The sequence below is a fragment of the Lissotriton helveticus genome, chromosome 11 (assembly GCF_964261635.1).
Source record: "Lissotriton helveticus chromosome 11, aLisHel1.1, whole genome shotgun sequence".
Classification (NCBI taxonomy): domain Eukaryota; kingdom Metazoa; phylum Chordata; class Amphibia; order Caudata; family Salamandridae; genus Lissotriton; species Lissotriton helveticus.
This window is the reverse complement of record NC_136072.1, coordinates 1101660610-1101676272: the sequence shown is the minus strand read 5'-3', so window position 1 is coordinate 1101676272 and position 15663 is coordinate 1101660610. Positions and strand designations below refer to the sequence as shown.

General features: G+C 46.8%; 1 protein-coding gene across 4 annotated transcripts in view; it reads right to left on the bottom strand.

Annotated features, from left to right (window-relative positions):
• SMPD4 (sphingomyelin phosphodiesterase 4) overlaps positions 1 to 15663 on the bottom strand; it is a 641449-nt gene that overhangs the window by 64649 nt on the left and 561137 nt on the right. For all 4 annotated transcript variants that reach the window (XM_078667774.1, XM_078667777.1, XM_078667775.1 and 1 more), the window contains one exon: positions 1363 to 1568. In XM_078667774.1, coding sequence (XP_078523900.1) covers positions 1363 to 1568 — 206 coding nt within the window. The remainder of the gene's footprint in view (positions 1 to 1362; positions 1569 to 15663) is intronic.

The window sequence follows — 15663 nt, the reverse complement described above, 5'->3', positions numbered from 1 at the left end:
ACCCAAGTTTTCAAAACCTGGGATACCGAATTAACCTGAAACCTGACCCCCTGGCCGCTCCTCTGTAGAGCCCAGGAAGACATTGACAGATGGATTATGTAGCCCCTCAACCTCTTGGGCAGAGTGCCACTATTTAAGATGATGATTGTCCGGGAATGTGCTCCCGAACTTCCCCCTACTCTTTCCACAAAGATGGTTTCACTCTGTGGCAGCCAAAGTAAGTAGGATCTTGGGGGCAAGTAAACCTCTCAGAATTGCCTTTGGTAAATATGTCTTGCCTACATACGATGGCAGATATCCTCTATTATTGGGCAGCATAAACTTTGGTGGTAAATGATTGGATGCGTGGAGGATGAGAAGACCCTGCATTCAAGGAAGAGATAGCACTGATCGGCCTGGACAAGATAACAGCCGTCCCTGGGACACCCCAGAGATGACCTAGGTGGTGGTACAGGCATAGAGAACGGCGCTGCAGTGGACAGGTGGGACCGCCAAGTATTACTTGAGACCCCACTCTCCTGATTTAATTCAATCTACACAGATCCCATTTCTACCAATACCTGCGTCAACAACATGCCCTGTTACAGAATGGGGAGGTTCTGGCTGGGGTCCCGGTTTATATAATTTGCTGAAGGTGCATGTGCATATGGGTCTCCTATAGAAGGGAGGCATATCCCAAATTTATAGAGCACTTGTAACCCACTCCCCAGACCTTATGTTGAGTCTGAGAATGAGGTGGGAAGAGTGGCTGATTCCCCTGGAGTATGACGACTGGAGGGAGGTTGCATGGCGCCTCGTACCCTAGCAATCTCTGCACAACTGCGGCTCGTTCAAAGCAAATACCTCCATCATACTTATCTCACACTCCAGCAGCTGTGGAGAGTAAACAGATTGTCTGCAACCATCTCATTCACATGCCCAGAACGCAAAGGGGATTTCAACCATATAATTTGGGGATGCCCGGTCATAACACACTACTGGTTACAGGTATTTACCTTGCTGTCAAATGTACTGGGAACCCAAATGACAATACCACGGAAGCATGGGGGCACTCGGATTAAACAAGCGTCTCTAGATGATACCTGCAGCATTAGCTTGTTTCTGTTTTTGAAAATTCCATCATATATATATGCTATCCACTACTGTTGACAGTGCAATAGTTAGAGTTCCTACACAGAAAATATAAACATAGTGCCTTCCTGGAACACCACATAGATGATCAAGTGATAGAAAACTCAGCCTGGGCTTTCCCTTTGGTTCGCAGCTCCGCATCACATTTCTCACTTACCACCAATATCTTCAGTTAACACACCAGGCATTGCCCCTCGTCTTAGTTATTTTACTTCCTTGGGCTTAGCTTACCAGATTTCGCACGTCGGTACCAAACATTTGTTTGTACTGGCAGTCCTGCCCTTCGAGGCTGTACACATGGCTCTTCACCTTGTAGCAGCTGTCAGTGATCGCTGGCTGTCTGGAAGACAAGTAGCTCCCTCCAAAGGTGGGGCTCAGGTAAATCCTCTGTGGGCGGTGAGGGAGGACATGCTCCATCTCTAAAAACAGCTGCTCCGCTGAAAAGCAACAAACAGTGTGGAGAAATCAGGAATAAAACCATGAATGAGGGATGGCATAAAAAGAAAATGCTACTTGCCCAGTAAGCATCTATTTGTGGCATGTAGTGTGGTAGATTCACATGCAGTGCATACTCCTGCCATCTAGTGTTGGGCCAGGATGTGTGCAAGTTGTTTTTATCCACATAATTCTTCTTGAGTGACAAGTTAGTGTGACCCTTCCTCCTGCTGGTAATGGGCATGGTCATCAGCTCCATTGTTTGATTGTTTTCCGCACAGCAGGTGACCATAGAGCTGGAGCAAAGTAATACAGGAAGGTGAAATTTACTTTCAAGAGAAGAAGAGGGAGTAATCACAGCCGGAGTCTTCGGGGGAGGGGGTGGGAGCATGTGAATCTACAGCACATCATGCCATTTTCTGTTTGAGGCATGTGTGGCTATAGATACACATGCTGTGCAAAGACTGTAAAGCAGTCTTTCCATAAGCAGTGGCTAGCCTGTGGTTGTTGCAGAATACTGAAAAAGGGTACCGAGTACAGCTGGACCAACCTGGGCTTGCTGGTGTGCTAGTACATTCACACATTAGTGTTTAGTGAAGGTGAGTGGGATAGACCATATAGCTGCTTTACAAATGTCAGATATGGGGATGTTTACCAATAAAGCCATAGAGGCTCCTTTCTTTCTAGTAGAGTGGGCACTTGCAGGAACAGTCAAAACCCTTTTAGATTTTGAATAACAGGTTTGGATCAGTGCTTAATGTGTAAAAAAAAAGGTGCCAGGGACTTCGGCAGGATGCTACTTGAGCTTGCATCACTCATGGCTTCTTCTAACAGTGTCAATAACAATATAAACACAACTACTAACCATCACACTCCTACAAGTGTGACAACTCAGACTATTCCGGGCCCTCAAAGGTATAAGAATGGGTTGGGGGGCAGCAGGTATTACTCCTTTTAGTGTATATTGAATAAATAAACAACTGTTGCGTTCATTTTGAAATAAGACAAAACAGTGCGACATTGTAACTGACTGTCATAGGTGCTGGTGTGTTTTTTGTAAATATTTTTGTAAACAGTCATCGGCATACAAGCGATCATAGCAACACATTCAATATTGATTTAAGATGAGGGGGAGCACCAATGTCCCCTCTGTACGAGTTGCAAGGCCTCCAAATTCTGGACCACTTTTTTGGGCAGCCATGAGCAACATATACTGTCATTTCACGGAACATGGACCAGTCCGTACTTGACTTCTAATCTGCTAGTGTAGGCGTTCCCGCCGCCCCCCAGGCCTGGGCGATGTTCCTTTTTGCCAGCATGAACCTCAGGTTGGCCCATTGTGTCTGGTATGCGTTTAGATTGGTTGGTTCCCAATGTTCAGTAAACATCTACGTGCTTACGGGTGGATAGGAACTACAATGACCGCCCCCATTACTTCACATATCTTCTTCCAGTAGGATTGAATGTGTGTGCATTCCCAGATGATGTGCATAAAGGTACCCGTGTGTCCACAACGCCTACGACATTCCCCTGCTTCTGCTCTTCCTATTTGTACCATTCACGGCCCTGTCATATATACCCTATGCAGGATTTTGAGCTGCACTAGTTGTAGTCTTGCCGGAATCGCAACTACCCGGAGGGAAGACACGGCCTCCTGCCACTCCTCATCATCCATCTCAATTCCGTCCGCTACCCATTTTTGCCGTAGCAGGGAAAGGGGGTCTTCCATGTTATATATCAGTTTGTTATAGATCAATGAAATAGTCTTCACCGGGAGGTAGCCGTCCTATATTCTATCTTCCAATGGGGAAGGATTCTGGAGGGGAGGTGTCATGTGGGAGGACTGAGCGTAGGGCATGACGCACCTGAGTATAACAAAAACGCTCAGAGTCCGCCAGTTCTTGTTGGCTTTGAAGGGCTGCGAATGTCTTCATTTCTCCCTTCTCCCACAGGTCTTTAATTCGTGAGATGCCAATCATGTCCCACTTGTCAAACCCCCCCGGATCATCAGGGCCACTGTAGGTGCTGTGATTAACTGCAGCTAGATGAGCAGCTCACTAGTATTTTTTAATGTCGGGGAGGCTAATGCCTCCATCATACCATTTTAGGGTAAGTTTCTGCAGGGTTATGCGTGGTGTTCCACTACACAATAACTCTCTCCGGAGGCGTTCCATTTCTTCAAAATAGGTCGGAGGGACAAGATGAAGCGAATTGTGTAGGGCGTAGAGGAAACCCGGGAGGGAGATCATTTTGAAAAGGGCCTCTTTACCCAGGAGGGAGAGATATCCAACTGGCGATGTCTCGTTCTAGTCGTAATAGAGGGGGAAGCAGATTTTTATCGTAATGGAGTATGGGGTCTAAGGAGATGAATATCCTCAAATATTTAAATCCTGTGGTACTGACTTGAAGCGGACAATTACGGGGTAGGGCTCGTATGCCCCTCGTGTAGGGCACAAACGGGATTTGGTCCAATTAATCGTGAACCCTGAATACTCCCAATATGTCCAATACGGCGATAAGAGATTTTTTGGGGCCGAGTAAAAAAGGCGCACCCACCAAATGATATGGTATAACAAAAACGCTCCGAGTCCGCCAGTTCTTGTTGGCTTTGAAGGGCTGCGAATGTCTTCATTTCTCCCTTCTTCCACAGGTCTTTAATTCGTGAGATGCCAATCATGTCCCACTTGTCAAACCCCCCCGGATCATCAGGGCCACTGTAGGTGCTGTGATTAACTGCAGCTAGATGAGCAGCTCACTAGTATTTTTTAATGTCGGGAAGGCTAATGCCTCCATCATACCATTTTAGGGTAAGTTTCTGCAGGGCTATGCATGGTGTTCCACTACACAATAACTCTCTCTGGAGGCGTTCAATTTCTTTAAAATAGGTCGGAGGGACAAGATCAAGCGAATTGTGTAGGGCGTAGAGGAAACGGGGGAGGGAGATCATTTTGAAAAGGGCCTCTTTACCCAGGAGGGAGAGATATCCAACTGGCGATGTCTCGTTCTAGTCGTAATAGAGGGGGAAGCAGATTGTTATCGTAATGGAGTATGGGGTCTAAGGAGATGAATATCCTCAAATATTTAAATCCTGTGGTACTGACTTGAAGCGGACAATTACGGGGTAGGGCTGGTATGCCCCTCGTGTAGGGCACATAAACGGGATTTGGTCCAATTAATCGAGAACCCCGAATACCTCCCAAATACTGCCAATATGTCCAATACGGCGATAAGAGATTTTTTGGGGTCGGTCAGGTAGAGCAGTATGTCATCCACGTAGAGCGAGATGTGGTACTCCCAATCTGGAGACCAGCGAAATCAGCGATCACCGGGTCTCGTCGGATCCAGGCCGCTAGGGGTTCTAATGCGAAGGCAAATAGAAGGGGGAAAATTGGGCATCCCTGATGGGTGCCGCTGCTCAAGGCAAACGTGTGACTATTTATTATTAACCACGACTCGCGCCAATGGGGCCGAGTAAAGAAGGCGCACCCACCAAATGAATTCCGGGCCAAACACCAGTTGCTGGAGCACCGCAAGAAGGTCGGGCCATTCGATTGTATCGAATGCCATAGTGGCGCCAAGGAAACTAAAATAGCAAGTTCCATTATAGTGCCTGCCCTGCCTAAAATCCCATGGACTCGGCGCAGGTTTAGAGCTGTGTTCCGATGTGGAATAAAACCAGACTGGTCAGGATGTACGAGATTGGATATGATTTTTATGAGACAATTAGCCAGTACTTTTGTAAGAATTTTAGGTTCAGCATTAAGGAGGGAGATAGGCTGATACGAGGTACAGTCCGTTTTGGGTTTGCCTGTCTTATGAATAGTTACAATATTAGATATTCGTTGATCTATCGGTAACTCCCCTTTCTCCCTGCTCTCTTCAAACATGACAAGGTGGGCAGACAATTTTCAGGGTTAAGTTTATATATTTCGATGGGGATCCCGTTAGGGCCAGAGGCCTTCCCTGAACTGAGTGATCGAATTGCTTGTGCCACCTCATCCGTAGTCAAGGAGCTAATAGGTGCTGGTATTGATGATTAAGTTCCTGTGCTGAGCACTGGAAACCACCAGCTCAAACTTAGCACTGGTGTGGATACATTTCACTACTCATCTGGCTATGCCCGACTTTGATGAAGCTTTCCCCTTATGCAGTTGGTAAAAGCAACAAAAGGAATGACATATCATTAAGCGCTGGTGTGCCCCAACAAAAAGAAAGGCTGCATTAGGTGCATAAAAGATAAAGTGATGTGCGAGAGTTTAGGATAGCACTTAATCTTTTAAAAATAAAATCACCTTTTAAAAAGCTCCAACATGTCCATTAAAATTAACATTTTGATTTGTGTTTGTGATTAAAGAAAATAGGTTGTAATTTTTTTTATGTCTACGCGTTCCTATAGTTCTGGTTATATTTTTTTTTCATGTCGTCAAAATTACTTAGGTGGCGATCCGTGGCTTCCAACAGTGATTCATTGGTGGTCCGTGGAAGTCAAAAGGATATACCGCTGCATTAGAACATGCCTGCAGAGAGACAGGGGGAGAAATGTAACACCTTTTGGCTTTATGGAATCCTTGAAAGGCTTCAGAAATTAAAGTGTAATATTAAGATGGTAAGAGCCACTGTCAGCTATTACAGAACAGGGTGCACCTTTGAGGAGGTTAATATCCTGAGGATAATGAGGGAAACCGGATCTTCTCAATAAGTGGCTCCAGGTCCATTACGGCCACGAAAGACATGTGAGGTGTCTCGGTGAAGGGATGTGTTCACTCAAACCGTGGGGTGAGACGTGCCTATATTGGAACGAGATCAAGGACCGTCTGAAGCGCTGTAGCAATTACGGAAATGGAGGCGGTGTACATCCCATATAACTCGGATTCAACAGGGAAAACACGGAGCCAGACTACATTTGCGCCTTGACTGCAGCCGTCCGCAGAAATCAACAAGCGCTTATAGGAAAGTCTACTGCTCTTTAATATCGCAGCAGAATGCGTTCCTCGTGAAAGCTGTATGGACAATAAAGCAGAACTGCTTTGCCATAAACGTGTTTAAAAACACAGTGCCCTTTTGATTTATAAGTCGCAAAGGTCAGGGAGACCGTCTCAGAAAACGCTGCATTTATTTGGCCTTATGAAGATCCAATCAGAATTCACCCTGCAGATGATTAATGGGAGATTTGGTGGGAAATCCGGAGCGCCGTGTCCGTAGGAGAAGATGGGTAGGGGCAAATCAGAGACGGGTAGGGCTAAGGAAGGTTAGGAATGGAGGCAGCGGTCAGAGAACGAAGTCTAAAAGAAACAAGTTTGGCTTTCCTGTCAAAGAGCGGGGGCCCAGAGCTGGAAACAGGGCTCCTCAGAGGGAGGGCGAGGGTGAGACAGGCAGGGGAGAGAGAGTAAAGAAATGTAAACAAGCGTGTGTGGCTATGCTAATGCCATGCTAATTAGAAACAGATGGCCCAGGCGCGCCGCTGCTCGCTCCCGCAAGGTGGATGCCGCCACAAGCACGAGTGTTAGGAAAGTGCAGACAGATTCCAAAAGGTCACGCTCAACCTAAAAAGGGAACAGTTATCAAAAACAAAACGTACAAGCAATTAAATAAAAGCATTACACATTTGTAATAAAAGTTAGGCTATATTTACATAGAGATCAAACAAGAAACAATGTCGGTGGAAGATCGCATATTTTACACAAAGAACAATTAGCTGTCGAAAATCACAAATTGATCATGCAAATTCTGAGTAGACATATTAGAAAACAATACTCAAACTATCTGTAGGTAATATTTTATAAAATGTACAAACTGAGAAATAGTCAGTATACAGCAGGGAACATAACTGCGAAAGCAAGATAATAATTGGCACAAAAACCACAGTTACTCAACTGGCAAATAAGTTATATAAGGGTCCACATTTCATAATGGTCGTTCAGACCTTGTACTGTTGCTCTATATTTCTCAATCATTCTTGCATCTAGCTTGTTAAGGGTCATCCGCAGATTAAATTTGTTTGTGCTTTGTACCATGATCAACACAGACCATGGATCTCGTTCTCACTATGTCTATACAGATGGAGGTGCTGAACTAGTGGTGCACTCTGTGTATTGCATTTAAGTCTAGATTTATGTTGTAATGTACATGATTTTACAGGTTGGGTAGTTTGCATTGTATAAAACCTCTTGCATGGACATTTCAGGCAGTAAATAAAAAAAATTCTATTACAGTTAGATGTTTTTTGCCGTTAATCATGATAGACTTAGAGTAATTTGTCATTGAACATACTACACAGTTATTACATTTAAAATGGCCAAACATTCCTCGTAAGTTTTTTTTGCCTGTTGGTCGTGCTGCCTTTATCATTTGCTGGCGTAAATTCCTCCCTATTCGAAAGGAAAACATAGGTTTGGGGATGCCAAGATGGCTAACCATCCTCCAGTTTTGCAGATTTTTTTTTTTTAATTTGCCTTGGGGATATACATGAGGATGCATGTCAAGGGGTTGGACTTAGTCTTTTTTCTTGGGGTCAATAGTTCTTCTCTTGGGGTAAACCATGCTCTTTTAAGGGCAGATTTCACCAATTTCTTAGGGCAACCTCAATTAACCAGTTTATTTTGTAAGATCTTTGCATTCCTGAAGTAATCCTCTCTGTTGGTGCAGTTTCTATGAGTTCTCAGAAATTGCCTATAGGGCAAGTTCTCTTTCAGACTGCGAGGGTGTACGCTTGTGAAGTGTTAAAAGGTATTACAGTCAGTGGGTTTAATATATAGACTGACTTCTAACCTTCCATTTTTGTTCAAGATCCAGACATCTAAGAAATTAATCCTTTCATTACTACTAAATACCGTAAAATTGAGATCTGTGGTCCTGGCAGAGCTGTATAGTCTCCTTCCCAATATCAAATGTTTCATGGTTTCATTTGATATTGAAAAACTTTTTTAATTTCAAAGATGTGCTTTTCTTGCAAGTTAAAAGAGTAGCTTTGGGGTGTTGCTTTCCCCTTTAAACCACATATTTCTCAATGGTTTTGTTACATGGACGACATTTTGATGGTTTGGGAATGAGACTGTACAGCTCTACAACTCTTCCATAGTTGGACACTTTTAATTAAGAATGGGTTGGAAGGAATTGTGACTGTATAGTATTGATTGATTTGTTTGTCCTTTTGTGTAAATGGTTGAGATCCCAAAATGATTAAATGATCTTCAATTAAAGAAGTATGTATTACTCTTATCTGGATTTGGATGTGGTATGTGATAACTGAAAGAAGAGTAAATAATACTAAGGGACTAAGCACCTACAAGTAGGAATTAATGTGTGTTCTTCCTGCTGAAACGTGTGCAGTATCTATTCCTCTACATCATCTCCTTTTTGTCAATATGCCTCTGCTGAGCATCGAGTTCGTCCTGCAGTTTTTAGCGGACCGATTGACAGGCCCAATGACCAATTTTCCTGTCTACATCAAATGCTTCAGCGATGATTTTGGTTTTGATGCCGAGACAGGAGGAGACGCCGCCAAATAAGAGGAATTCAGGATCTTCTTCAGTGCTGAGAAGAAGCTGGACGTGAGATCTGAAGTGGATAGTTGGTGCCGACTATGGCCTGAAGGCAGTGGCAGCCCAGAACCCTGCATCTTTGAGTCCAGAGCAGGTGAACACCCCTCATAGGGTGGAAGCTCATTGTGCGAGCAGTGTCGAGGGGGAAGAGGAGTGGGAACTGTATTCACAAACTGTTGAGCAGGCTGAAGGTCTTCGATCTTGAGGCCAGAGTGGGTATCGGGCCAGAAAGCCTCCTCATCGGCATCTGATGGCTACAGATAAGGTTACCCCTCAAGATCCTGGGTGCCGAAGAGGTCTGGGATGTCTTTGCCACTCCAGTGTGACATCTCGAATACACGGGCTGGATGGTCTTAAAGAATTGGAAGGTGTCGCAGGAGGCCTCATCGTGCTCGGGCGAGAGGTAAAGATTAAGACCTGGTAGAGGTCAGCCCAGGGGTATTTTGCAAGACACAGACGGGAGTATGGAAGGGGAATCACAGGCAGAGCATGGTGACAGCGGAGCAAGAAGAAGGGGAAAAAATGCCCCGAAAGGCAAGGCCCCATGGAGCTGAGGTCAACCAGAGGTTTGCCCCCACAAGAAACTGCAGGTGTCAACCAGATATGAAAGAAGGGTTAATTGCATCAAAGACAATACTGAAGGTGGGAGAGTAACCGTGAAAGCTGAAAAGAACACTGATGGTATAGATCCAGAGCACAGAAACATACATCCAAACCAGATGGCAGGAAAGAAAACAATATAACAATGGAGTCGATGACCATGCGCATTACCAGCAAGAGGTGGAGCACACTCACTCGGGACAAATTTTTCGAAGAAAAACAACATGCACACATCTGGCCCCAACACTAGATGGCAGGAGTATGCACAGCATGGGCATCTATAGCCACACATTGCTTGAACATTTTTCGATCAAGGTTTCCTTGTGCATCCTCACCATGTACTCCACTTACCAACATCTTTAGAACACTTGGGTTTCATCTGTCAAACCCTAAGCTCAATCCTGGGTAGCTGTGGCACTGAGCAGCAAGGCTTACACAGAGGAACAAGTGTTAAGCATTTAAACAGCACCAAAACAACTGAAGAAATCGACATGACACTCAAGAAATCGAACACCAATCTATAAAAATAGACTTTAATTTTATAAGAATTTAGACACTAGAAGGAAAAACATTCACTGGAAGGTTCTGGAAATATAGATTTTACAAGCAATAATTAAACAATGCAATTCCACTCAACCGCGAAAAAGCCTTGGCAGAGTAAACAAATGGGACACTTAAAAACCTTTTCAAAGAAAACTTAGATGAGTTTCACTGCTGTCGGTTACAAGTACTTGAGATGACCAACTCCAGCAGGGAGCTAGTCAAGGGGACCAGCAAGGTCCTCAAGTGTGGTTACCTTCACAGAAGAAGCAGTCCTTCAGCAGTTCCAGGCACTATATCTGTGTTCCAATGGATTCCTATGGAGCGGTGCAAGGGATGAAGGATGCTGAAGATGCTCCAAGGATGCTGTGGATGCAACACAGCCGAAGGGGGTGTTCCTGCTGGGATTCCTCTGCCCCCAAAGATGGTGATGGGTTCCTGGTTGTAGGGTCAACGTCCCACGAAGTCTTCTCCAGTCTGGCCAATGTCCAGTCGATTGTTGACGCTTCCCAGGCCAATCCTTCCTGGATTGATTCTTATCTTCTGAGGATCCCAGCAACTCTCAGACAGCACTCCTCCTGGACGCAACTCTGTGCATTGGGGCTTGGCCTCGGTGATGCACGGCGGTGGTGGTAGCGACATGAAGCTTTTAGGCTACCAGTTTTCCACACCTGGTTTCTTCAGCTGGCTGTGTCCCTGTCCTGCGAACATGATGCCAGTCAGCTGCCCCTTGGAGTATCATGTCTTCACTGGGCTCTGGAGATAGCTTCTCCTTGAGCTGGACACTGCAGGCACAGTAAGTTCCTTCACTAGCCCCCAGGTGCAGTCCTCGGCGGTGCAGCCTCTCTTAGCTGGTCTCTTGGTGCAGCAGGGTTGTCCTTAGGTCCTTCTTCCAAGAAGGTCGAAATCTGAGGTCTGGGTGTCAGGGGTGCAATATTTCTCTTCAGAAAAAACACCGTCAGTGTAGGATGCGGTTGATAGCCAATTGGCTACCAGGTTCCCTTCCTCCTGATGACCACTTCCTGGAAGTGTGGCATCTGGCTATCCCAGGATGCACCCTTCTGTCCACTATCAACATGGCAAGATGTCTTCTCTCGATACTCCCAGAAGCGTGGCTGCCAGGGGGCTACACATCCCTGAGACTACACATCCCTGGGGGAAAAAACCCCAGTGCCAACCTGTCGAACAAGTTACTTACATTCGGTAACGCTTTTTCTGGTAGATACAATATCTGCCTGTGGATTCCTCACCTTGTGAATATCCCCTGCGTCAGCAACATTCGGAAATTGTTTTTGTAGCTTCGCGCCGACGTGGACTCGGAAGTCACAGAGGCACGGCATCGCTCGCGACTCCGCTGACATCACCGACGCCTACAATAGGCCCACGCCGGCGTGATGACATCAGTTCCGCCCTTTTTTCCGTGCCATCGAGGCACACGGACGGACCAATGACAGTAGACATATACGCAGTATAAACAATACCAATATCAAGGTAACACACACAGTGTGAAGTAAATGCAATAAAACATTTTACAACAAAACAAATATATAACAGAAACACTGGTATAGAAGAGTGGACAACGGGGAGGCGGGTGGGTCAGTGAGGAATCCACAGGCAGATATTGTATCTACCAGAAAAAGCGTTACCGAAGGTAAGTAACTTGTTCTTCTGATAGATACATCTGCTGTGTGGATTCCTCACCCTGTGAATAGAGTCCCACAGCAGTCCCCACTCCCGGAGGAGGGTGTCCACTCCACTATACCAGGAAATCTTGGAGGACAGAACGCGCGAAATGGCCATCCCTCCTCACCTCGGTATCCAAGCAGTAATGCTTCGCAAAAGTGTGGAGGGAGGCCCAAGTCGCGGCTCTGCAAATGTCCTCAACTGGAACACCTCTAGACAAAGCAGATGTTGCAGACTTTGCTCTAGTTGAATGTGCTCTAATACCCTCAGGAGGGTCGTTACCCGCCAGAGAGTAGCAAATCTTGATGCACAGGATTATCCACATGGAAAGTGTGCGCTTGTGCACCGCTCTGCCCTTCTTGCAGGCAGCAAAACCCACGAAGAGCTGATCGTCAATACGATAGTCTTTAGTCCTATCAAGATAGAAACTAACAGCTCTCTTTGGGTCCAAGCGATGTAGCCGCTCCTCCTCCTTGGAAGGGTGAGGGGGAGGATAAAAGGTAGGAAGGGTAATGGATTGTCCTAGATGGAAGGGAGTTACCACCTTAGGCAGAAAAGCAGCCCTGGTCCTGAGAACCATTCTTTCAGCATGAATGGACAAGAATGGGGGCTTGGAGCTAAGAGCCTGAAGCTCACTTACCCTCCTTGCCGAGGTAATTGCTACCAAGAAGACCGTTTTAAAAGAAAGAAGCCTCATGGGACACTTGTGCAAGGGTTCGAAGGGAGAACCCATCAAATAGGTCAACACAAGATTCAAATCCCAACGAGGATCAATAAAAGGAGTAGGAGGGAACTTATTTGTGAGGCCCTTCAAAAATCTTAAAACCACCGGAGATTTAAAAAGAGATGGCTGATCAGGCAAACAGAGAAATGCCGACAGCGCTGAAAGATAGCCCTTCACTGTGGCAACAGCAAGCCCTTGCTGCGCCAGAGAGAGAGCAAACTGGAGAACATCAGACAAATGGGCTCTCAAAGGGTCAATAGATTTCCCCCCACACCATGTAACAAATTTCGACCACCTATAAGAATAGATGGACTTAGTGGAGTCACGCCTGGCTGACAAGATGACATCCACCACGTCAGGCGGGAGAGAAAAAGAACTCGGGTTGCCCCGTTCAATCTCCAGGCATGAAGGTGTAAGGTCTGGAGGTGGGGGTGTAGAACCTGCCCCACCATCTGAGAGAGGAGATCTGCCCTGTGAGGGAGACGGAGCGGCGGGTGAGAGGATAGGTGGAGAAGGTCTGAGTACCACACCCTTCTTGGCCAATCCGGGGCGATCAAAATAACTTGGGCCCGGTCTTGGCGAATTTTCCTCAGAACACGAGGAATCAAAGGTATGGGAGGAAACGCGTAAAGGAGTTGCGAGCTCCAACTTAACTGAAACGCGTCCCCCAAGGCTCCTTGCATCGGATACTGGAGACTGCAGAATGACAGGCAATGAGCGTTCTCGCGAGTAGCGAACAGGTCCACCTGAGGAGTCCCCCATGTCCGAAAGACATGACGAACCACCTCTGGGTGAAGCCTCCACTCGTGGTCAGCCGAGAACTGCCGACTGAGACTGTCCGCTCGCACGTTTTGAACTCCGGCCAGATGATTTGCCATCAGACAAATCTGGTGGTCCTGAACCCAGGACCAGAGACGCAGAGCCTCTTTGCAGAGACACTGCGACCCCACCCCTCCCTGCTTGTTGATGTACCACATCGCGGTCGTATTGTCCGTCAGGACCTGAACCGACTGACCGCGAAGGGAAGGGAGGAAGGCCTTGAGCGCCAAACGTATTGCCCGTAATTCCAGAAGGTTGATGTGAAGCAACCTTTCCTCTGGAGACCAAAGACCCTTGACCTCCAGGCCCCCCAGATGAGCACCCCACCCGAGAGTGGATGCATCCGCAATCACCGTGGCCACCGATGGAGGAAGTTGAAAAGGCTTTCCCTGCGACCGATTGCCTTCCACGCTCCACCAAGTCAGATCCGCTGCAGTTTCTCTGGAGATCCTCACAGACTCCCTGAGATCTCCGTTGTGCTGATATCACTGCCTGCGGAGGCACCACTGGAGTGCCCTCATATGCCAGCGTGCATGGTTGACCAATAGAATGCAAGAAGCCATCAGACCAAGCAGGCGAAGAACCTTCAGGACTGGAACGACCGCTCCATTGCAGAACAAGGGAATCATTTCCTGAATGTCGCGAATCCTTTGAGGTGGAGGGAATGCACGACAAACAGTAGTGTCCAGTACCGCACCTATGAACAGGTCGCGCTGGGAGGGCACCAGGTGAGATTTGGGTACATTTATCGAAAAACCCAACCTGTGCAACAATTGAGTTGTCTCTTGCAGATGATGGAGCACCTTCTCCGGCGACTCCGCTTTGATCAGCCAGTCGTCCAGATACGGGAACACATGTATCCCCGACCTCCTGAGATGTGCTGCCACCACCGCCATCACCTTGGTGAAGACTCGAGGCGCAGCAGTAAGACCAAACGGAAGGACCGCAAACTGGTAATGTTGCGACCCCACCGTAAAACGGAGATACTTTCTGTGCGACTTCAAGATGGGAATATGAAAATACGCATCCTGCAAGTCGATCGACACCATCCAATCTTCTTCCAGCAGCGCTTGAAGAACCTGTGCAAGAGTGAGCATCTTGAACTTTTCCTGTTTCAGGTAAAGGTTCAAGATCCTGAGATCCAGAATAGGCCGAAGCCTGCCATCCTTTTTGGGGATCAGGAAATACCGGGAGTAGCATCCCTGACCCCTCTCCTGCTCTGGAACCACCTCTATCGCACCTTTTCGAAACAAAGCCAGGACTACTTCTTGCAGGAGAAGCAGATGATCCTCTGAACAATAACCCTGGCAAGGAGGGTAATTTGGGGGAAATTCCCGAAAGGGAAGAGCATACCCATTCTCCACAAGATTGAGAACCCAAAGATCCGATGTTATCAATTCCCAATCTTGTAGAAAATGGGTAAGCCAGCCCCCCACTGGGCCCACATGATCCAGAATGGTGGATCTAGGGCTGCTTTGCTGCTGTGGCTGGGGGCTGGGATGAGGAAGAGGAGGAAGAGGAGGAAGCATTACGGCCCGAGCTCGGGCCCTTTGTTTGCTTCTATAAGCTCTGTATAAAGTGTTTTGCTGCTGTTGTGGCTGCTGTTGGGTTGACTTATAGTTTCGAAAAGAAGATCTGCCAAATCCTCTTGAGCGTCTTACAAAAGTGCCCTTGCTCTGAAGGCCCAACGACTTTGCTGTTGCCCTGCTATCCTTAAAGCGTTCCAAAGCAGTGTCTGCCTTTTTCCCAAATAATCCAGAGCCGTCAAAGTGAAGATCCATCAATGCAGCCTGGACATCAGTGGAAAACTCACTAGATTTAAGCCATGTGGCTCTCCTTGTCGCAACTGAAGAGCCCATGATCCTCGCCACAGAATCAGCCGTGTCCAATCCACTTTGGATAACCTGTTTTGCTGCAGCTTGAGTATCAGAAAGTACTTCCTGAAAGTCTTTCCTATCCTCTTCAGGTATTTTGGGTACTAATTGTTTCACAGTGTCCATAAGAGCATGGATATAACGCCCCATCAAGCAGGTTGCATTTGTTGATTTTAAAGCCATACTGGCAGATGAAAAGACCTTCTTAGCAGCCTGATCTTGCTTTCTGGACTCTTTTTCCGCTGGAACCTGCGGAAACGCACCCGTAGATCTTATGGAACAGGCAGCCTGCACCACTAAACTCTCCGGCAGAGGA